The sequence below is a fragment of the Urtica dioica genome, chromosome 7 (assembly GCF_054948205.1).
Source record: "Urtica dioica subsp. dioica isolate 48M chromosome 7, U.dioica_male_clone48M_v1_H2, whole genome shotgun sequence".
Classification (NCBI taxonomy): Eukaryota; Viridiplantae; Streptophyta; class Magnoliopsida; order Rosales; family Urticaceae; genus Urtica; species Urtica dioica.
The window spans coordinates 42,916,424-42,940,307 of NC_142762.1; the positions used below are offsets into that span (position 1 = coordinate 42,916,424).

Genomic DNA, 23,884 nt, shown 5'->3' on the forward strand with positions numbered 1-23,884 from the left:
TCTCAATAAAAGTCTCATACTTTTATTTTTAATGTTACTGCTTGAATCATTTCCCCAAATTTAACATGGTAAATTACTTCATTACAGTGTCGTTGGATCGTCACTTTGAGCCATTCATACTGCTGTACTGCAGGCTTCATCTCAGCATCGCTGGTCTGATCAACCGAGTGTGAGAAGGCATCGAGGATGGTTGACGAGGAAACAATCTGTTAAAAGCTACGGGATGCGGCAAAGTGGGAGAGCTATGGGTGCCGATCGAGAGACCAAGGTCAGGGTTGGCAACCATCTATTGGTCCCGCGTGACATGCCTGAGAATGAACACCATGACCGGCAGACGGCTTTGATGGAATAAACTTTGATGAGCCAAATCACTGATTAGAAATGAAAAATACTAACTCTTCTAGTCTTTTTCGTGTTAGTCAATTAAGGACTACTGTTTTTTTATTCTTTAACTTTAGTAACATGTAATTAAGCGATTAATATCATATCATTTCAAATTTATATTGATTTTTTTTTTAATCTTGGCTCTTATTTTTTTATTCCACAGTAGCTTTATAATCTTCCATGTGACTAAAGAAAAAAACGTCTTAAAACTGTAAATTATCATTTCAGCATTTTTTTTAAGTCATAAACAATGTGTTCACGTGCTTCAATGGAAAAAAAAAACGTCTTCATATGTGGACTCTTTTTAAGTAATTTTTAATAGATTTGAAGTCGATATTCCTTAGAGAATTAGAGACGTTTTTTAAATGTCTCCAAAAATATATCCACGTCAGCATTATTTTGCCTATGTGTGTCATTTTTTAGAGATTTCAAGTCATTTTACTTGAAGATATGAAGACATTTTTAAAATGTCTTAAAAAACATGGACTTTTTAAGTCACTCACCTAGAGGTCGTTTTTTTTAATGTCACGAAATATATTTTAAGTCGTGTTTATAATGTCTTAAAACGTGATATGTGTAGTAGTGAATATACCTATAACTTTTTTTTTTATAGATATACGTTATTAATATTTACATTACTTTCTCAATATTAAAAAATGTAATAAGATAATTTTTTTCAAAAAAATTCTTTTATTTTTCTACTACATTACAAATATTCTTTAAAATAATAAAAAGGAATAGTATTATATATTTAATTATTTAGTCTATTAGTCTAGATATTATATATATATAATACGTTATTTGTCATACATATATTTATATGTATTATACAATATAAATATGGAAATATTGATAATATCATTATACTAAGTAAAATTATTAAGTAAAAGATATAAATAATAAGAAATAATAAATAAAAAAGTAAAAAAAAAACATAAAAACAAATAAAACGAAATTTTCAAATTTGGACGATATTTTGGATTTTTAACTACTAAAAAATATCGATATTTTATCGATATATCATCGATATTTTAACGATATTTATAAAACGATAACGATTACAATGAATATTTTACCGAGACTCTTAAAAAAAACGATATATCGATGATATATCACCGATATATCCCGATATTTTGAACATGACTTGGACATAGTATTACCATATTTTGTAGTATAAAAAATTCATTTAAACTGCGAAAATATTAGTAAAAGTGAGAATAACAAATAAGATCCATTATTAAGATTATCATATTGGTGATATCATATTGGTAATTTGAAAACGCATATCTCATTGCTTTTTATATTATATCAGTTCCCATAATCCATTTTTGGCATATTTGTAATTGGCTTATATATAATGATATTGTTATGCTTATAAAGTTCACGAGCAGGTAGAAGTGATTCTAGACATATTATATCGCAATAAGCAAACGGGATTCTCTTCTACATAATTTAAAATTTTGAATGAAAGATTTTGGATTCAATCTTTGGATAAGTGAATAGAGACTTTCATTGGTTTCACAATACTTGTGTATACTGAAAAAATGATATTATGATCAAATTACAAAATTATTGTCGATCACGGTGAAGGCTTGGATAATCATAGCCATCGCGTTAATGTTGCGCTCATATTTGTGTTCCAAGACAGTTTGTCTTATTTTTTTTTAACTACGTATCACTTGTTAAAAATAACACATTGTTTATGATTTTTAGAGGTTTAAAATGCTTTGGAGAGAGTTTGGAGCACGATGTCGGATGCTTATTGGAAGACCGTGCGACGCTAGACACTAGGATCGCACGTCAAGCCAGCCTTCTTTCATACAGACCACTTTTGACTGATTTCGCCATGTCTTGAGCTTATCAGAGAAACGAGTCTAGTTCCCAACCAATTTGTGTTGAGATGGCTTACTCACTTCTTTAAAATTAGATCCACGATTAGCGACAAATACCCTAAACTCAACCAGATCATCACTCTGCTTAATTCAAAAGCGTATATCCAACATGGGTTGTGCATGTACCCTACTGAAACACAAACCCTACCATTGTAGATGGTCCAGTGGAAGCAATGCAACCGGTCACGAGTTGTGTGAAAAAAAAAACTATTTGACAACAAACTTTGGCTAGAAAAGTTTTGATACCATAGTGAAACTTTAAACGTCCAATCTTCATATTTCTCCGTTCTCTCTCATATTTGACAATATGTGCTTCATACTTTTGTTATTACTTCTTGCTAGTGTATTTTATGGCTAGATTTATTTACAATAGTCTTTTAACTAAACGGAAATTGAACCCAATAAATTTTCAAAATAATCAATATGTGTCTAAAATGAGTGAAATAGTTAAAATTTACAAAAATGTGCAGGTACTATGTGAATGAATTTTTTGACCCTTCCAATAAATTATATATGCGCACGAGTAGATACCTTGTCTATAAATTATAGAAATTATAAAAATATAATTTGTCAAACTTTGGTTATATTGCTAAAAAAAGACTTAAAACCTAGTATGTATTGCTAAAAGATAATACATATTTTGGCTAGTTTACTAATGAGTTAGTTTCAAATGGCTATTTTCCAATAATATTCATTGCTTTGTTAGGTTAGTGATACAAACTTTTTTTAAAAAAATCTTAGTGATTCGAGAGCATCTTGGATTGCAATTCTCGTGCGGGTTACGGTAATTTTAGTGAAAAATAGAAACCATAATTTATGGAATTATTCTTGTTGAATTTATATTTACTTGTTCATTTATTTTTTAAATTGTAATTTTTTTTAATTTGATATAGGACGCGTTTTTTTTTTTTGTTGTTGTTGTTTCGTTGTTTTTTTTTAATGTTGTTTGTGAAATGGGATTAATTATCTGTGCAAAATCATGCTTAACTATCATCATATGATTGATGTGATTATCGACTGCGTGTATTCATTTTATGTAGATATTGATTTTATAAATAATCTTGTAAACATTGTCAAAACCAACGTTACAAATAATTGTCTCATAGTGTGACTAATATTTTAAGTGTCAATTTCTCATTTGGTATCCTCTCAATTGCTTCTTTAGTTTTAATTCTCCAAACAAAAACCCTTGATTTATCGCTTTTGTTTATTCTTAATTTTTTTGATTTTCCTGAAATGATTCAATTATGATTATACAATGTCTTTATAAGCTCGGCCCTTATTTGTTGTTATACGTTAGCATTTATTCAAAGAAGCAAATTTGTTTTTAACCGCAAAAATACGCATTATGAGTCCATACTTGTAATGCATCGTTGATGAATTCGATTATATTGATATTATATTTATTTCCAAAATAACATGAAGCAACTATAGAATGGAATTGAGATGCCGAAGACACGCAATATTCCAACGAGAAATGAAAACATATTGAAAATTTTGATTATGTGATAATGAGATTTGGACGATTATAGGGCTTTTTTTTACGCAAAATTCAAAGGAGACAATGGGAAATATTGGTGCAATAAAATACAAAACGAGATGTAGAAAATATTATCAAGAACTTATAAAAAAATAATTGAGATCTTGACAATATGTTCTGAGACTTTCATCCTTTTTTTTTTATAAACAAGTTTAACCTAGGTTGCAAAACTTAATTAAAATTGATATGGTGAAAAAAAAACTAACACAATTGTGAACATATTATCGAATGATATGGAAATATTTAAACATTAAATATTGAACAAGAATCTGTCGATATGGAATTGATAACGTAAATGCAATATTGATATGATGAGCACGTCACACTACTAAAATTTTAAAAAAAGAACACAACATAAAAAAACTCAGGAGATTTAAATTAGAAATAAGCTAAATGATTTTTTCCTCACATATGACAACATAGTACATGAATTTTTAGCAATCGAAGATATTACATGCTATTTAAATTATAAAGTTAATGTGGTACCGTAAAAATTGGGTTATTTTTAATTGTAGACATGTATGTGACATGTATGTTTACAATTTTGATAATTTATAAATGTCTGTAATTATAGGCATGTATGTCTACAATTTTTGTAGTCGTGGTTTTTGGACGTGACGGCGCTAAAAGAGGTAGAGAATAGAGAGAATAGGAAAAAAAAAATTCTTCGCTACATACGGCGCCGCGTCTTCTTTCACCGCCTTATATGAAGAAAACGGAAAGGAAAAAATAAAAACAAAAAATAAAATGCGAAAAAAGTGTAGAAATGAAAATGGAAATAAACGAGAAAAATTGAAATGATAGGATAATCTGGACATTTGACATGTGACCCACTAATAAAATTCTCCTAAATTATGGTTTGGTTGATTTTAGTAAAAGTATTGAAACCACTAGACAAATCCCATAAAACAATAAGAGGAAGTATAAAGGCTTGGGCATAGGATTGAGCCTGGGCCTAAACCAGGACATGACTTGGATCTGAGCCAGAGCAAAAAATAATTATTTGGGTAAATTACAAAAATAACAATTTTTAAATATAATATTTCAAATCCTTTAAGCAATAAATAATTATTCTTCTCCCAAATTTAATTTTAAACAGTTAAATAAAATCCAAAACAATTAACAATTTTTTAAAACAAAAAATTGTACACATCAGAAAAATGACTATTCACAACTTATAAAAGCTGTTTTCGTAATAAAATCTTTAAACATGCTATTTTTGCCATAAAGAATAAAAAAACGGCTGTTATAAGCAATTTCTACTTATTATTTTGGGTTTCAAACAATGGGGTCTTCCATATTTGTAAAAAAACCGAGAGGAATATACAACAGTGCTTCTTATTAGATTTTTGAGTGCCTTATATTTGTGAATTAAAGATTTTTATCCATCCATAGAGTAAAGGAGAGGAGAGGACACAAGGGCAACATATAATGAACTCGCTATATACGTGAAACTGGTTCTTTTCCTTCCATTTGCTAATAGTTTTTTAGTCTCATCAACTCGTACTATAATATTTGATGGTGGTTTGTGTAGAAAATGTACTCACAAGAAAGCAATAGCACACAAACAAGAAATCGTTAACGAGAGCCTATGTCCTGCAAGCTCCTCCAAAGGAAGTCCGATTATTTACACCCTCTTCGTTATATACAAATTATTCTCCAAAGCAATGAGATCCAATCCTGTCCGGCGCTAATCTTATTTACGCTTTTTAATTGTCATAGTTGTACTAATACTACTACTTAGTAGTCAAGTTGTAGGCTTACAGTTTGGTTTATGCTATGCTTGTTCGCACTAAAATATGTACTGTTTTGTTGCACTCATAATAAACGTTGTTGACTTGTGTGAATGAAATGACGCAAATCAGTGTGAAAGCATCCGCCGAAAGTTTTAAATATCTTCCCATGATTTAGCCGTAAAGTCCAAAGAACAGAAAAGCAAAATATAATTAAAGCAGTGTTAAAATACAAAACACAGCTTTTTTCATATATGAATGAAATTCTTGATCTCTAACTACCAAATTACAAACCATAATACACTTGGGGGGAGAGTACAAGTACAACAAGTATGATTAACTTAAATAAGCCTAATTTTTTTTTGTTTGTTTGTTTGATCTAAAAACCTTGAAGTATATCACTTTTGTTCCTACTAACAAGAGATCACCAGCAAAAAAACTAACGAAAAGAATCACAACAATGTGCATGTATGATCAAAAGAAAGAGCAAAATAGTTAGAATAAGCTTTTTGTTCGTCACTATAGAAAAGCGGTACCGGCGAGTCCGTGGTGCAAGAGATTATGAGCAATGGTGTCCCTAGCCTTCCGTGCGGCGTCGGATCTGACCGGATTCTCGGGAACCATCTCGTCGTCGAAAAGCTCGAAGACGTGCTCGGCCTCCAATCCCTCGCCTCTCATCTCGCAAATGTTGTGTAGAACACAGCAAGCCCCGAGCACCACCGGGAGATCTTGGAGCTTCACCTCGGTCCGCCTCTGAAGGCACGACCACCGTCCTTTGAGCCTCGCAAAGGCTCCGCGAGCCGAGCTTTGGATTTCGGCGATCTTCTCGTTGAAGGCGTGTTGAGTCCAAGTCAGGTTCTGCTGCGTGTAAGGGACGAGGATCCAGTCGGCGAGAGGGAACCCCGAGCCGCCGGCGATCCAGACTCCCCTGAGGAGTCCGCCGGAGGAGGCTCGCTGGTGGAGCGCGGATTTCTCGAGGACTTGATCGTCGGCCATGGATCCCGGCCATCCGATGCAGATGTCGGTGAAGACTCCTCTCGGATCCACCACGCCCTGGACGGTTATGGAGTACGAGGTCTTCTGGTTCCGCTCCGTGTGTCGCTTGTTGAAGTAGGCCGCGACGCTGATCTTCGGGGCGATGATCGGGATGTGAGTCGTGTACATTGAGCCGATCACGTTGGGGATTCCGGAGAGGGACTCGAACGAGTCCTTGATTTTCCGCGACGAGGTTTCGTCCGGCCATTGGAGGTATTTCGGCATCAGGACGGTTTTGATGGCGGAGCAGACCTCGAGGACCAGCTTGTGGCAGGTCGAGATTCCGAGGCCGAACCGCTTCGAGACTAGGCGGAGGGGATCGCCGGTGGCGAGTCGCCACAGACACACCGCCACGCGCTGCCGTACCGGAATCGCGTTCCGGAGAGTCGTGTCTTCCTTGGCGATCACCGAGTTTAGCTCCTCGCAGATCAGCTCGAACGTCGATTTCCCCATTCTGAACGCTTTCCGAAATTCCTCTTCTGGAAAGTCCGGTCCGTTGCACTCGTCCCACCACGCTTTCGATCGGTCCTTCACCCACAGCCTCCGCTGATGAACCGCCGATCCATCGCCGGACTTCGATTTTTCCGGCGCCGCCGCCGCGGCGGCGACGGCGGAGACGACTGCCGTCCTGGAGCGCTTCCGTTTCGCGCGGAGGAAATCCTCGGTGTCGGCGTCGTCGGAGACGGAGACGGAGAAGTGTTCCATGGCCGCTTTCGTCTTCTCAGCGTGAGTCCGGTCGATTCTGGATTTTTCCTCCGCCGAGTCGCGGCGGAGATCGTCGGAGTCGCGATTCTCCTGGTCTTCGAGCAAGAGGAGAGAGGTGATTATACCTTGTAAGCTTTTCTTCTTGTTTCCGTCGTCGTCGTTCTGTTTGGCTTCCGTATCGGCCGAATCGTCGTAGTTTGTTCGTTCTTCTTCTTCTTCCGCTTGGTCTTCGTCTTCGTGGCTTTCATTTCTTCTCTTCCTGCGTTTTCCGGCGGAAGCGTCGTTTCTTCCATTGTCGCTCATCTGTCGTTGGAGGAGCGAGGATTGAAGCAAGAAAGTGTAGATTTGAGAGAGCTCTTGGGAAGAGGAAGAAGAAGGAGAAGTGTATGTCTGTTTCATATATGATATTGATGACTAGGATTTAGAGGAATATTGAAAACGAGAAAAACGGAAAGCTAATTGAATGGAAATGGGATTGGAGCGAGAGAGAGAGAGAGAGAGAGTAAAATAAGAGCCGAGTCTATGTGATTTTGCAAAAGTACTATCCTGCGATTATATTTGTGAAACGAGAAAGAGAAAGACACTTATTAAAAAAAAAAAAACAAAGAGAGAGAAAGACACAAGTGTGAACGGGGTTGTATCTTATTGCTTTTCACGAAGAAAATGTAGAAACAAAAGAGTGGAATGGTTTATTTCCAGTGTGTGCGGGTGCATCATTGTAAACGTAGTCGAAAGGTCAAAGGGTCTGTTTTTTTATTTTTGTTTTTTTTGGTATCGTTTTTTGCTTCTGAAATATGAATTCGTGGTGGTGTGAATGCGTTTTTCCCGTGGACATTCATTCAACTTGGGGTTGCTTCGCTTTCGCGTACGTAATCGTCCGATATTGGTAAGAGATTGGATTTTAATGATTGATGAAACAAACTCCAAAGGGAATTCGTTACTAAGATTTAATTTAATGAAGAATAGTACGATGGCATCACTAATACTATACGCTACCACTTCGTGTGTCGTTTTGCTATTAGACAAAGTGAACTAATTTACATGTACCAACTAATGGATTAAAGTGAACTAATTTAATTTAATAATTGGATTTTCTTTTCATTTTCATGAGTAATGGATAACGTGTGCCACGTAGCAAGGTTACAATGGGTCAACTCTACTGCGAAAAAAAAAATAGAATTATGGTGGGGAGGGAAGCATGATATATGATGTGTTGCCGAACCATTCTTTGAGACTTTGACAACCTCTCCGATTTTATTTGATTTTTTTATATGTTATTCGGTTTTGGGTGGTGAAAAACATGGGACGAAATAGAAAAAAAGAGTTCAAGTGTGAACGCAAATCAGGGGCGGTGTTGATTCTGGAGGTGCTTTGGTGGCGGTAGGTGTGAGAGAGAGACTCTGACTACTGATTACGCGCTTTGTGATTTGATCTGTCCACTTTTGTATTTTATATTTCTTGTATGTATTTTTTCACTCATTTTCGCTTTAGATTTCTGGCGCCATTTGATTTCTGCATATTAATTATTGTTCTATTCCAAGAAAGATTTTTGTTGCTTCTTCCGTGCCTCTTTGGGAGGTTTAAGCCCGAGCAATTTTTGGCAGATGTCAAGCCTCGTGTGCTTCATTTTTGGGGACCCACTAGCCCAACGAGCAAAAATTGATTGGTCCCCCAAAGAACAGGTGTGAACGCGTAAGAAAAGCGAGTTCGTTTTCGCTTAGACAAGAGACAAGTTTAATTCAATAATAGCATGAGGCATGAAGCCAAGTGAATTATCAACCTAATAAAATACTATGAAGCTGTCTGGTTGGCAAACGATAAAGCTCAGTTTTATACCCTTTTTTTTTTACTACTTTCGTAGCCTAACATTAAAAAATGATTTTAACGGAATTTCAATATCTTAGACTAATTGTAGATCTGAGGTATAAAAAAAAGGAAAAAAAAAAGATGCGTTTGACTTATTGATTTTTGTATATTTTCTTATTAAGTGTAACATTCGAATTATATCAAGCGCCCTCAAGGTCACATCTTATGGCACTACATTATTTTTTTTTTTTTAAAGAGCCACAACATTATTTGGTCTAGTTGATTTACGTACCTCGGAAGTTATAATGAATAATAATAAAAATAATAATCCAAGATTCCAAGCTTATCAAGAACCATATACAAACAGCCGTAGCTATACACGTATATACCGGACCTCAGACATAACGCAGATTTCAATATTATACGCAGCTTTGTTTGACCGAATTGAGGCATGAGAATTTTGGACAATAAAAGAAGAAAAATGATGTTTTAAACATAAGGGGAAATGGCCTCAACTAGTAGTCATTTAGAAAGTTTGGACCAAAATGTTGTGGTACATGTTTTTGGACAATTATACTACCAATATGAGGAGAGATAAATCTTTGTTACCCTCTTTGCCCTTTAATTTTTAATTTTGTTCATTTTAATCCAAAACTTGCTCATAAAGCCAAAAAAGCTCTCACCTCTCAGAGCTCTCTCTCTCTCTCCTCTGTTTTTCTCTCTCGTTCATTTTGACATACAAAAAAAAAGCTTACCTTTTTATGTTGGTCGTCCTCGCTCACCACCGACGAGCTCGAGCGCGTGAGCACATGAGGATGAACCTTGTTGAGATTCAGCACATGGCTTTGTTTCTAAATCACGACGGTTGTTCATGGTCGCGATCCGGTGGTGAGGCAAAAAAAATCATGGCCAGAGATCTAGTTCAGGTATGTGTCGTTCTGGGTTTGTTGGTGCCATTACCCGTCGTCTCTGTGTTGTTTGTTGCTGGGTTTGTTTGTGTGTTGTTCTTCGTGTTTTTGAACATTTGAGTTTTTTTCGCGTTCTTGAATTGTAGATATACATGTCTACAATCTCTGAAATTGTAGACTGTCCCCGTCATACGTTGTTATTGTAATTGTAGATATACATGTCTACAATTCTTGTAATTGTAGACATATAGGTCTACACCTTAAGCTGTTGTAGATTTATTAGTCTACAACTGCTGAAAGTGTAGACCTATATGTCTACAATTGAAAGAATTGTAGACATGTATATCTACAATTGGTGTAATTGTAGATATACATATATACAAATAGTCTCATTGTAGATATTATAAATCTACAGTTACTACAACTCTAGACGTCGATATCTACAATTGTTGTTAACTGTAGACTTATAAGTCTACAATTTATGACAGTTTATTACAATTATACATACCAATCTAAAGTTATTCTGATTTTTGAATTTTCTTATTCAGGTATGAGAGTGAACATATTTGTTGTATAAATGAGAGACAAGCCTCCGACATACAGATCACGTGCCGTCGGTAGACCGAAGAAGAGACGGATACATTCTCAAGGGGAATAGCCTATTCTTAGGAAGTGTTCGCAATGTGGAGAAGTTGGTCACAACCGGACTACATGCAACAGTCCAGTTCCTTTGTCCGAGAGGAATGGATGAATTATTATAGTTGTATGTGTTTTTGGAACTAATTTCAGTTATTATAGTTTAATGACTAATTATATGTCTTTTTGAAACTTGGGAGTGTATTCCAATAATGGATGAATGACTAATTATATGTTACAATTTCAGTAATTTATGTCTTTTTGACGTCTATAATTCCTAAACATAAATGACAATAGTTGTTCAAATTGTTGAAATCTCATTAGTCAATGATTCGGGAGAAGCTGACGAGCTTAAGGTTCATTATCGGGATTCACTGCGAGTCGGTTCAGGGGTTCGAGAATTTAACGAGTCTTAAATAAATTAAATGAATAATCCGAAAAATCATACAAACCGAGAATTCTGAATTAATTAACCAGAATTTAAATTCTCGAACATTCTTAAATAAATAATTAATAATCCCTGAATACAATCTCAAATCCAAAAATTAAAACTCGAGTCTAACGCTATAAAGCGATAAACGACTCACGAGTGAGATCGAGATTTAAAATCTTTTTCTGAATTCACTACTATTCGGCTTCGACGCGCTCAGTTTACGCCGATTTTTGCTCGCTTTGACTTGATCTGCGACTGAATTGTGAAATTCAGAAATGAACATTGAGTCAATTTCTAAATTACTTAACTCGTCATAAAAACCACATTTCAATCTCAGAATTAACTAACAGAAACCCGAGCCCGAACGAAATATCAAATCTCAAATTTCAGAATTCCCGAGGCTCAGATTTTCTATCACAAGACACTAAACAACAACACATTTCAGAATTCCCACCCAAAAGAACCACACGGACAAAACGTAAAACACGACCAAAAACAAGCAAACCAAGCTCACGGCCAACCTTAGCTCATGGCCAAAAACACACAAGCAAACCAAGCTCACGGCCAAGACCCAATCCAAAACAACACTCGTCCAAAACCAAGAACAAACCCATAACCAGAAGAATCATCACCGGAAGCAATTCAAATCTTCAACTAAAATCATCAAAACACGTTCACAACCAAAACCCCCAAATCAAAATCTAACCCTAATCAACATGGATTCCAATATGAAGAAATCTCCTCACCTCTCTATGTTCCTGAAATCCGGCCTCCTCCACAAGCTCTCTCTCCCTCCCGACGTTTCCTAGCTCGCGGCGGCGCACACTTCACGGCGGTCGAGCGCTCGAGGAGACTCGGCAGCGGCGTTCTCCCGTCTCTCGGCTGGCGCGCACGCGGTGGAGGATCGGTGGCTGTGAGTCGCGCGATGGAGGAGACTCGGTGATGGCGCGCGGGAATAGGAAAGGAAGAAGGAAGACGAGGAAAGGTGGCAGTGATGATTTTGGGTGGCCGGCCGAGAAGAGAGCTTGGATGATGTGGTCTGGAATTTTTTTTTTCCTTGCTCTGTTTGCTCTCCAATGTCGCACGGGTGAGGAGAGAAGAAGAAGAAGATAACGTGAAGAATGAAGAAGAAGGGCAAATATGTATTTGCTCACTTAAGCAACTACTAAAAGTGTCCAAAACAAAAAACTCTATATTTTGGTCCAAATCATTAAAAAGACTACTACATCTGGCCATTTCCCTAAACATAATGTGCCGTATAGCAAAACAAAACCGACCCATTATGGTAGACTTGTGTGGCTTTCCACCTATATAATGTTTATCATCAAATTTTGCAAATATCTGGCTGGGTCAGAATCAGAGAAATGTTGATTACAAACGAGGAACAAGAAGACATTAATACATTTATAGTGCGCATTTAAGAAAATATCCTATGTCCAAAAAGTGAATGCTCCTAGGTCACCCCAATCAAAGGATTGATTGAATTTGAACCATCAAGCTGTATGAGAAAATTCCTTTTTTTTCAAACAATTTTTATTTTTATTTTTATTTTTATTTTTTTATGATCTTCCACTTTTGTATGACTAGTAAGAAACAGCATCAAATCAACTGGTTTGTTCCAACTTCCAAGTTTATTACCTCTCATGATACGTCTCCAATTTAATATGAAGTCAAAGCCGTTTTTTTTACTTACCCATGCAAAATAAGTCAATGTTCCTTGTTTTATACTTGAACAACTAAAAAAAACATATAAAACTGCATATATATATATATATATATATATATATATTCTTCAAAGGAAACCCCTCGGATCTTTCTCGTGCCAAATTTAACAGGACAGGACAGCTTGATATAATTTTTCATTTATCGAAAACAAACAACCATAGGCAATCAGGCATTTGACAACTGTCAGCAAAAATGGCGAGAAATATTCATTATAGTTTTCACATAACAACATGACTACATCTTTAAAACCCACCCCAGATGTGACAAAGATCTAACCCAAATGAGCTGACCTAGTGGAAAGGCTGAGATGTGTGGATAGGCGAGCTCAAAAACTTGGGCCTTTTTGGGAGGGTCTCCCAGAGCCTGGGCTTAGTCGGGTGAAACCCGGATACCCCCGGTTATAACAAAATAAATAAATGTTACGATGAACTCAAAGTAGTTCTTTCTAGGAACAAAAAAAATCAAATTATCACCCTTCCATTATGCCTTCTTTTAACTATGTTATTGTATTGCAGGTCATGATTCATGAAAATAATTCAGGATCTCCCCCAATTGCAAAAACTAGATATAGTATGTTATTACTATGATCTTCCTAGTCACCATGTCTGAAAAAATAAACAATTGCTAATGCTCAAATAATAAGTTTACCAAACGAAAAAAAAGAAAAGAAAGAAAATGAAAAATTGATACCTAATAGATGAAGTGCAAGGAGCCCAGGCCATGGGATTGGATAATCTGCATGCCGTTTTAGAAAATATGAAACACGGGGGTGAAGAATTGGCACTCGATCGAGTTCTGTCGGTTCCGATAGATGTTGATAACACGGGAAGAGTCGGGTCAACATCAAGTTAGGGATCCTCCGGCCCATTCTCGTTCACGACGCTTTTGCTTAGCTTGCATACGGTTGAACTTCTCTTTTCCTTTCTCCAAAAGAGGGTCGACAACGACATAGTCGTTCGGATCGTCCTTCCGAGACATGCGATCCTGCATGGGATACGAAGATCAACTTTATCGCATCGCAAAAGTAGTGCACACAATCACAAAAATATCTGAAAATTAAACAGCTTCGGCTGTGTGCTATCAGGAACTGTTTCAACAAGCATCGTTTGAATAAACAATAAGCTCACCTTGCCCTGTTCAGGAGTAAATTTTAAATTAGTCTTGGTCCAGTCAGACAATTCTCCATCCTTTTCACCACTTGACGAAACAGGTTTTTTAAGCACGGAATTCTTGAAGCTTTCAAGTTTCGCTAGAACCTAAAGGCAACAGAGCTGAATGAATTTACAATGATAAAAATATGGTACTGAATTATATACTCGCAAAATTAACACGTGGAAATGCAAATCCACATTTTGGTTTATGAAATAACATGTTATCCTGAGAATTAATGATCGCAGATTGGAAACATTTAAAGACGTACATCATCTTCACGCCCTTGAAGCCTGCGCTTCTTCTGCTTTTGCAGCTCTCTTCCTCTTTCAGATTGGTTCAACAGCTGTAAATCTACATTAGTGTTGACCATCCGTTCTGCTCTAGCATCTGATCCTATTCCTTTCTTCTTCAAGGCCAGCTTTTCCTTCTTAGGTTGATCATCATCATCATCATCCGACCTAGAGAGAAATTGTGACAGTTGGTTTTAACTATGCCAAATGATTCACCCGATAGTTCCGGCCCACTCTACCCAAACAAATTCAGCTAATCAACACTAAAGTTAAAAGGAGAGTAAACCCATGATAGTGAAACATAAAGTACAGGGAATGGATTTGTTCTGAATATGTCTCCTTAAGATATCCTCTTTCGCAAACTATGGGTTTATGACATTAATGTAAAATTTTGGTTTCATCAAGAGAGTGTATGTAAGATGATCATGGGGTAATGATGATTTATCAACAGCCCAGGGCAACCCCAAAGATGAGTACTCTGTAAAGGCATGAGCTTCTAATGGCTAACATGAGTAGAACACTAAATGGACATGGACAGTACAAAGTTAAGGGATAATTGTAAGATTGGCACATATTACCTTGATGGAGATACTTCTACATCCTTTGGTTTAGAGCCACCTGCATAGCAAAAAAAATGATATCTCTACTGAAACACGAGGCAGTCACCACATAAAGACTAGTTGCAACCAAGAAGAAAATGAAAACACAGTCTTAATATAGTTAAGGGTTTGATCTTAACTTTTTAAGGTGTAAAAAAGTTAAAAACTTCCATGTAATTGATAGAGACTGTAGCTCAATATGCTGTATATGATTCCAGTTTCATTTTTCTAGATGTGCCCGAGTTTTAGTAAATAGTGTAACTAGATCCACATACCACTGCGTGATTTTGGCTTAGGTGGCAAATCTCCAAGCTCATTTCTTTTTTGAAGTATCTTCTGTCGCATTCTTGTATCAAAGTTTGCTTCATCTTCATCTTCGTCGCTGTACTCCGCTTCTACATCTTTTCGAGGCTCTTCTTTCTTTTTTGAGTTAAGCGCTTCTCTAACAGACAATTGCACATCCCTTGATTTTTTAAGCTGCATAGCAAGGACAGAAAACCTATGCCTCAACGGAACTTACTACTTAATTTTCTTCAATTACAAACATACCAAGTAATTTTGAAGGCCAAACTTAACATGTAATTTGCTTGCAAATACAAGAAATTTATAATTATAGAAATTACAAGGACAACTGGAAAATGTTCTAATGATTCAAAAGGTAACAATGTATGTATATATATATATATATATACACGTAACTTTTATCTGATCGGGAAAATCTAGTTCATCACAAGTGGAAACTTACCGATTCGTTATCCAGGGCGGCTGGTTCCTTCAGAAGACGAGGGTCGTCAAGAACATCATGACTGCTCTTGATTTTAGTCTTCACTGCTGCCAATTCTTTCTCCTCTTCTTCAGCTTCTTCTCCGAACGAGAGTAAACTCAACTTTCTTCACAATTAAGTACACAAGCGAGAAAAATCAGAAAATAAAGCATCGAATCCACTGCACAAATCAATGACTTAATTATCACCTACTTGACAGCTTTCTTCTTCACGTCTTTATCATCTTTATCCTTGGTAGCCGTGGCTTGAGAATTCGCAAGTTTCCTAGGTACAATATCATCAAATGGGTTCCATAACACCTAGGAAAAAAAAGGGTTTTGCAAAGAAACATCGAAATCAAACACCTTACAGATTTACACATAAGAAAGGATAACACAAATTGACTGAGTTTTGAAGTCACCTCAACGGATAAAATCCTTGGCGGAGGATCAAACGGACGATCATCCTTATCAGTTTCAACTTCGCCTAATCTAGTCAAATTGTATATTGAATCTCCGGTAACCTGCTAAACGAAAAAAAATTCACTTCAGCACTAATTCCATTTCAAATTTCAAAACGACAATCTGATAATACAGAAACCGAACACGACCTTTCCAAAAATGGTATGCTTTTTATCGAGAAACTCGCATCGATCCAACGACAGGAAGAACTGACTCCCGTTGGAATTAGGAGGACCGGCATTCGCACAGGCTAGCAAGCCTCTGTGCTTAAACCTCAACCGAGAGTGAAACTCATCGGCGAAAGGAACGCCGTAGATACTCTCACCGCCTGCTAAACAGACACGCGATTATAAGAACTACGATTCGAAAAGCGAAAACCCTAGAATCGGAGATAGAGTGATAGATGAGGAAACTGGACCAGTGCCGGTTCCGGTGGGATCGCCGCCCTGAACAAGGAAGCCTTTGATGATGCGGTGGAAGATGGTGTTGTCGAAGTAGCCTTCGAGGCAGAGCTGGACGAAGTTCCTGGCCGCCTTCGGAGCCTCCTTCGGCCAGAGCTCGATGTCCAGAGGCCCATACGTCGTCGTCACCACTATTTTCCCCTTCGTCGGAGGTTCCAATACGTATATCGCCGACATCGCGCGCCAAAAATTTTGCTTGCTCTTTTTTTTTTTTTTTTTTTTTTTCAGTTCAGGGAGAGATTTTTCAGGCTGGTTTTGATGTCAACGGGAAATTTCTAGAGAGGCTTCGCGGTGCTGTTTGTGTTTTTTCCCGACGGTATCGTTTTAGTTTTTTTTTTCCTTTTATTGTTTGGGCCTTGTGAGTCTAATTGGACAGAAATGGGGAAATTTCACACATACCTCGTTTTAGGTTTAAATGATAAGTATAACCTTAAAAGTATTTTTTACTAGATATTTAGCTTGTACAATACTTTAGGAATGATTTTAAACCTGAAATATCTAGGGAATCATATGTGTCTATTTTGATGTCCTAACTTCATCAAAATTAAAACGGAAATGATTTTTGGCACGATTTACGACTCACGACTTTTCCTATCCAAAGTGATAAACAGTTTAAAATTGGTCACGTGTCAAACCCTGACCGGATCGTTCAAAATCGTGAGTAAGGATAAATAGCGGTACTCAAATTAAAATGAGGCGAGTACCTGTTATTGAGGTTTTGACGTCAGCTAGTAGACTAGTGTCTAGTGCTCACTTTTTAAATAGATACCAATTCTATTTTATTTATATTTTAAAATTTTTCTACATGTTTTAGTTGTTTAAATTTGCTACATTTTTTTAATTTTTCTAAAAAAAAACTTTAAATTATAATTACCACACGCTCACAGCGTCATAATTTTCTTCTCCTTTTTATTATTCTAAAAAATGGTTTGTATGTTTTTTACACTTTTAACTGTGCTAATTTTTTTTTTTTTTTTTTTTTTTAACAAAAGAGGTATGTTTTTCAAAATTATAAAAATCATAGTTGTTTCCCAAGTATAGTTATTTTGTGTACTGCTTTTAGAAGAAGAAGAAGAAGAAGAAGAAGAAGAAGAAGAAGAAGAAGAAGAAGAAGAAGAAGAAGAAATGGGTACGCGAGGTTAAGAATGACCTGGCAAAAAAAAAAAAAAAAATTCTAAAAACAAACGAACGGATGGGAAGAGAGGATATTAAAATTTAGTTAAACTTGAAATTAGTTATTTTCCCATATTAGGAATACGGCTACGAACGTGTGGAGGGGTTTTCACTTTTTCAGATCACCAATATCGCCATTCCCTTCACGTCCACTTTCGCCGGGACTCACCATCCCACCGCCGCCGACACACGGCGGCGCTGCAATACAACAAATTATATTTATATACACATTACAGAACACCAATACCAATCACCCATATATACATATATGATAAAGAATAATATTGCATGCATGGCACGGCATTATCCGTCGGAGGAGGGGACTTTGCCGGTGAACTCGACGGTGGTGGCGGTGGAAAAGGACAACAAGAACAGCAAGGCTGCCGTGCGGTGGGCCATAGACAATCTCCTCGTCGGAAATCCCTTTATTATCCTCATCCACGTTCGCCACAAAACCCACCACCGTAGGTACCCTCAATCCTCACCTTTGATTATTTATCATTATTATTGAATAATAACCACAATTATTTTTTTCATTTTTTTATACTCGAACTTATCTATCCTCATTTTTTTTTTGTCTTGAATAATTAGCGAGCACGAGTAGTTCCGGCGAAGCCCACGACGCAGAAGCGCACAACATTTTCGCTCCCTTCCGCGCTTATTGTGCTCGCAAAGCGGTACGTAAAACAAACTAGAAGAGCTAGAAACTTGAATTCTTTATCTTAAGCGATATATATTTTTTTTTTGCCAAACAAATGGTTTCAGATTCAAATGATAGACATCGTGATCGACGATACAGACGTGTCGAAAGGAATCATAGAGTACGTCAACAGAAATTGCATCACCAACGTGGTGGCCGGTGCGTCGCAGAGGAACGCTCTGACCAGGTTAGTTTATTACATATATATCCATGTGAACTTTATATACATATGCATGTGATAATGTTAATTTGTTTGACTATATACGATGCTGCAGAAAATTCAGAGGCATGGACGTACCAACCAGTCTAGTGAAATTCGCGCCGGATTTTTGCTCGGTGTACGTGATCTCGAAAGGGAAGCTGGTATCGGCCAGGAATTCTCAGAGACCGGTGCAAAACAGCGCTATTCCACCGAGACAACCATCTCCGATGAAACTCCCGCCTTTTATCCCACACAACCACCACGACAGACCAGATCATGTACCAAGGTCGAACATTATATATATATATATATATATATATATATATATATATATAATAATAATCCAATGCACAATATAGTAATGATATATGGTGAAGTCTAATCTCAACACTAATTCGTAATTAAATTGAAATGAGATAACCCATAATCCTATAAATTTTGGTAAGTGCAAAGTTTCTTAATTTTTTGACGTGGGATTCTTACCATGTTTTCAATTACATCTTTGTCTTGGGCCGAATCTTAAAATATTGACTATACCGACTTCCAAAAATACAACTGTTTTTTTAAATTAAATCTGCAAATAACACTTATTTTGAATGAAACTCTAAGCAATAACAAAAAAAAAACACTAAATGAAAGTATAATAGAGATTTCAAGGAAAATAAATGTACGCAGTTTGAAAATAAGGGTCTACATTAAGTATTTTATGGGATATAATTTTTCTCATCTTGGTAGAACAAGCTTTTTGAAAAATCAATTTGAGAGGATTTCGTCTCAATATATAACACATGACCTTATAAATCAAATATTATTAATTCATTTCATCTTTCTCATTTGAGATCCTTAACGTCGTCGTGTGTTTGATAGAGGGAACACGGCACTGAAAAGCCCGTTGAGAAGCAGCGGAGGATCGATTGAGTACAAAATGACGCCGACGAGGGACCGGACTCGGAATCTCCGGTCGATGGATAACAGCGAGCTGTCGCTGCACGGAGTGGCCGGCGCTACGGCGGCTCGGTCGTCCTTCGGCGGAGACTCGGTGGTCGACGAAAATGATATCAGGGCTTCGTTTGGCATGTTTGGGTCGATGGACCTCACCGGGCACGCCTTGGATTTCGACTGCCCGGCCGCTCAGAGCCCTCCAAGGAACTCCTCGGTTAGAGCTACGGTGAGTATAGTATGTTTGTGTGTGTGAAGTGGTTACGAATCTCATATCAGTTAGGTCACGGTTATTCTTATTATTGCTACTTGGTTTTGAGATGGAACCTATGATACTTTCGAATTCGATGGATCCATGAAAACCATGACTCATATGATGTGTGATTTAATATATGCAGAGAGAGATTGAGGCGGAGATGAGGAGACTGAAGCTGGAGTTGAAGCAGACCATGGACATGTATAGCTCAGCTTGCAGGGAAGCAATATCTGCCAAGAACAAGGTAAATATAGTCCGAGGTTTAAAACCTCTAGTTTTTTATCTAATATATTTGTCTTTCTAGTCTTGACTGCCAATATCTCGGAAAATAAAATGGATCTTTATTGAAGTACGACTAATTGAAAGAATTTTTTTTTTTTATTTTTTTTTTATTTTTTTTTTTTTCTAGAGAAGGTTTTATTCCACTTTTATAATGACTATATTGTCACTAAAAACAATTTGATTTTTTTTTAGGGTTAAGTGGCTATCTAGCCATATGAAACAACGTTAGAACTTTCTAAATAGTCAACGTTTCATTAATTTTTGTTAAATAGCCACATAAATCTATTTATGTATGATAAATTTTTAGTAAATATGTATAAATAACGTTGGTTACGTCATATTTTTTTACTATTTACGAAACATTTATGGCTATTTACGAAAAATTTACAAAACGTTTGTTAAAATAAAAATGCTTCTGTTTTTGTGACTTATATCGCTAAATATTTGTTTTTTTACGACGAACTTGTCACTAAATGTCATTAATCCTTCTTTCAAATAAATATGTGGTTTAGTGGTTGGAATTGGATATACAAAATTGACAATTGATTAATTTTATGCCTTTAATAAAAATTAAACTATCAAGTAATATTAATTTTGTAGCCTTGGACTATAGGCTAATTAAGCTGTTACGGCCAAGTGCAGGCAAAGGAGTTGAGCCAGTGGAAAGTGGAGGAGAGCCGGAAGATCGAGGAGGCTCGGCTGGCGGAGGAGGCGGCTTTGGCGGCGGCGGAGATGGAGAAGGCAAAGTGCAAGGTGGCGATCGAGGCGGCCGAGAGCGCCCAGAGACTAGCGGAGATGGAGGCCCAGCGGAGGAAGCACGCGGAGTTGATGGCCCGGCGCGAGTCCGAGGAGAAGAACCGCGCTCTCACGGCTCTCTCGAAGAACGAGTTCCGGTATAGGAAGTACACCATCGACGAGATCGAGGCCGCCACCGACAAGTTCTCCGAGGCCATGAAGGTCGGGGAAGGCGGTTACGGCCCGGTTTACAGGGGGAAACTCGACCACACCCCCGTCGCCATCAAGGTCTTGAGACCCGATGCTGCTCAAGGAAGAAAACAATTTCAACAAGAGGTATTTAATGAGTATAAATCTTTTTTTTTTGATTCACTTCTTGTGTCTTCTTATATGTCCCTCCAATTAAATTAACCAATTTCAAACTTGATTTTAAGGAATTCGTTAACATTTCGTTTATTTTGATAAACTAGTCATTTGCCAAAATTAATGTATATTTACCAATATTAATGTATGTAAATACCAAGGACAAATATGTAAGAGAAATTGCCTCATTTGTCACCAATTTCATAACATTTTCTCACTTTCCACCAAAAGACTAATTTGACCCAAAATACCACCATCTATATTTTTGCCATTTACTATTAGATGTCAACATTGTTGACATAGATGGTGGCATTTCGGGCAAAATTAGTCTTTTGGTGGAAAATGAGAAAATGTTATGAAATTTGTGGCAAATGGGGGTAATTTCTCAATATGTAAAATACTATTTGATTAATGAGGCCACGTCACCAAATGTGGTTAGATTTTAAATATGCTTAAAACGTTGGCTAGAATACAAATCTAACATTTCAAGTGGCTTAGTCCATAAAAAAATTTCATTAAATTATGACGCGTCAGAAAAATATAATTATAAAAAGTTTCGACGTGTCATATCATTTAATTAAACTTTTTGTTGTATCATAACTTATAGGTGGAGGTTCTGAGTTGCATAAGGCATCCGAACATGGTCCTCCTTCTGGGGGCATGCCCAGAGTACGGGTGCCTCGTCTACGAGTTCATGAACAACGGAAGCCTCGAGGACCGCCTCCTGCGACGCGGAAACTCCCCGCCCTTATCTTGGCGACGACGGTTCAAGATCGCCTCTGAAGTCGCAACGGCTCTTCTCTTCCTCCACCAGACCAAGCCCGAGCCGCTGGTCCACCGCGACCTAAAGCCCGCCAACATCCTTCTCGATCGCAACTTTGTGACCAAGATCAGTGATGTAGGGCTGGCCCGCCTCGTGCCCCCGTCGATGGCCGACCAGGTAACCACCAAACATACCAAATTTTTCGAGTCTTTGTCTTTTAGTCCTTTTGATTTATTTTTTCTCTACATTATAAACTTAGCTCCCTAAATTATTTCATAATTACAAAATAAATTTTGGCTCGCTCCTCTTTAAATTTGATTTTTGTCATTCGACCATTTCTTATCGTAAATTTGATTTTAAGGGCTCCGCCACTGCACACTGCAGAAAAATGTGAGAAAATAATTAACCGGTTAAACCATAGTAAACGGTAGTGTTGAAAGGTTTAATTGGTTAAAACAATTTTTTTTTTTTTAGAATACAGTTTCAATATGTTTTTTTTTTCTTGGTGGTTGGTTAACCACGGGTAACCGTGAACTAATCAATAATTAACCGCTCGGTTAATTTTTTACCAAAACAAGCGGTTAAAATTCTCCAATCCGTTAATTTTTTACCGGTTAAAATATAAATTAATCCACCGGTTAATTTTAACCGATTAAAATGTCGGGCAGGTGACGCAGTATCACATGACGTCGGCGGCGGGGACGTTCTGCTACATCGACCCCGAGTACCAGCAGACCGGGAAGCTGACCCCGAAGTCCGACATCTACTCCCTCGGGATCATGCTCCTCCAGATCATCACGGCCAAGTCGCCGATGGGGCTGGCCCACCACGTGAGGCGGGCCATGGACCGGGGCCGGCTCGACGAGATGCTCGACCCGGCGGTCACCGACTGGCCCGCCGAAGAGACCCGGGCCTTCGCGGACCTCTCTCTCAGGTGCGCGGAGCTCAGGAAGAAGGACAGGCCAGAGCTCGGGGCCGTGATCGTGCCCGAGCTCAAGCGCTTAAAGGACTTCGGGAAGATCGCTCGGGCTTCCGATCTCGGCGGAGGAGCGCGGAGTAGCACCAGTTCTCACCCCATGTCAACGGTATGAAAAGTTGTGTAATGATTTTAATTATTAGGCGGGAATAAAGATGAAGATATAAATGTTTTGATTTGTGTTGGAAGAAGCGGTACGTTTGTGCTGTGTTGATTAATAATGCAATGTATAGTTTCGGTGGTGGTGTCTTGAGAGTTGCTTATTATTATGGACTGTGGACTAGACATTTTGAGTCGCTCATGTAAAGTTCTAAAAATACCAAGCCTGTATCCTTTGCTTTTTTTTTTTTAATAATTATTTTATTATATATATATACATATATATATATATATATATATATATATATATATATATATATATATATATTGGCATTGGTTTTTAGTCGTTCGTGGTTTAGAGGTAACGATCGAGAAATTTTGAAACTAGCGCTATACCACTCAAGTTTGATGTTTTTAATTTGATTATCATGAAAGTTTCATGAGTTTTGTTTGGGAATTGCTTCCAAATCGGTGAAAGAATAATTATTCATTCAATTAGTTCTTCTTAGTATCGATGCCTATGCACTATTTGAAAAAAAAAATGTGATCATAAAGGACACAGAAACTCCCTTTGCGAAGAAAAGTATAAATAAAGGCTAGAGAATAAAGTGAAAGACACAAGTGTCCTAAATTTGGTCATAGTTTCAGTTGCGGCAGACGCATATCTAAAGTATAACTACAGTTATTATAACATCTGCTATAACAAATAAATCATTAAATAAATAGTATCTCTATATGTACTGCTTCTAGTTTTTTGTATTTTCCTTCCCCTCATTCATTTAGTTTCTAAAAAACAGTACGAATATGCATAAAGTTAGGTTGATTAAGTTTGCAGAAAGGTATTGAAGAAGAATAAGTAAAACGTTTGGAACT

At 37.2% G+C, this 23,884-nt stretch overlaps 3 protein-coding genes across 4 annotated transcripts; 1 reads left to right on the forward strand and 2 right to left on the reverse strand.

The window, feature by feature from the left end:
- Positions 1 to 5,759: 5,759 nt before the first annotated feature.
- LOC149391822 (nuclease) lies at positions 5,760 to 7,848 on the reverse strand. Its single transcript, XM_089620781.1, has one exon. It carries the CDS (start codon positions 7,686 to 7,688, stop codon positions 6,069 to 6,071), a length of 1,620 nt encoding a protein of 539 aa, XP_089476907.1. The 5' UTR covers positions 7,689 to 7,848; the 3' UTR covers positions 5,760 to 6,068.
- A 5,035-nt stretch (positions 7,849 to 12,883) lies between these two features.
- LOC149391823 (Cyclophilin-like peptidyl-prolyl cis-trans isomerase family protein) lies at positions 12,884 to 16,829 on the reverse strand. 2 transcript variants are annotated; one of them, XR_016300266.1, is made up of 11 exons: positions 16,481 to 16,829; positions 16,212 to 16,390; positions 16,023 to 16,124; positions 15,815 to 15,921; positions 15,584 to 15,728; positions 15,114 to 15,315; positions 14,818 to 14,857; positions 14,218 to 14,407; positions 13,925 to 14,053; positions 13,488 to 13,781; positions 12,884 to 13,160 (listed from the first exon to the last, which is right to left on the reverse strand). XR_016300266.1 is itself a non-coding variant. In XM_089620782.1 (10 exons), exons 1-10 carry the CDS (start codon positions 16,698 to 16,700, stop codon positions 13,641 to 13,643), a joined length of 1,455 nt encoding a protein of 484 aa, XP_089476908.1. In that variant the 5' UTR covers positions 16,701 to 16,829; the 3' UTR covers positions 13,350 to 13,640. The 2 variants fall into 2 exon arrangements, 1 of the variants encoding a protein (XP_089476908.1); XM_089620782.1 differs by lacking the exon at positions 12,884 to 13,160 and having other exon boundaries at positions 13,350 to 13,781.
- Positions 16,830 to 17,988: 1,159 nt separating this feature from the next.
- LOC149391824 (kinase with adenine nucleotide alpha hydrolases-like domain-containing protein) lies at positions 17,989 to 23,088 on the forward strand. Its single transcript, XM_089620780.1, has 9 exons — positions 17,989 to 18,160; positions 18,288 to 18,373; positions 18,462 to 18,583; positions 18,672 to 18,884; positions 19,466 to 19,775; positions 19,936 to 20,037; positions 20,718 to 21,146; positions 21,781 to 22,113; positions 22,605 to 23,088. Exons 1-9 carry the CDS (start codon positions 17,989 to 17,991, stop codon positions 23,025 to 23,027), a joined length of 2,190 nt encoding a protein of 729 aa, XP_089476906.1. The 3' UTR covers positions 23,028 to 23,088.
- Positions 23,089 to 23,884: the final 796 nt, after the last annotated feature.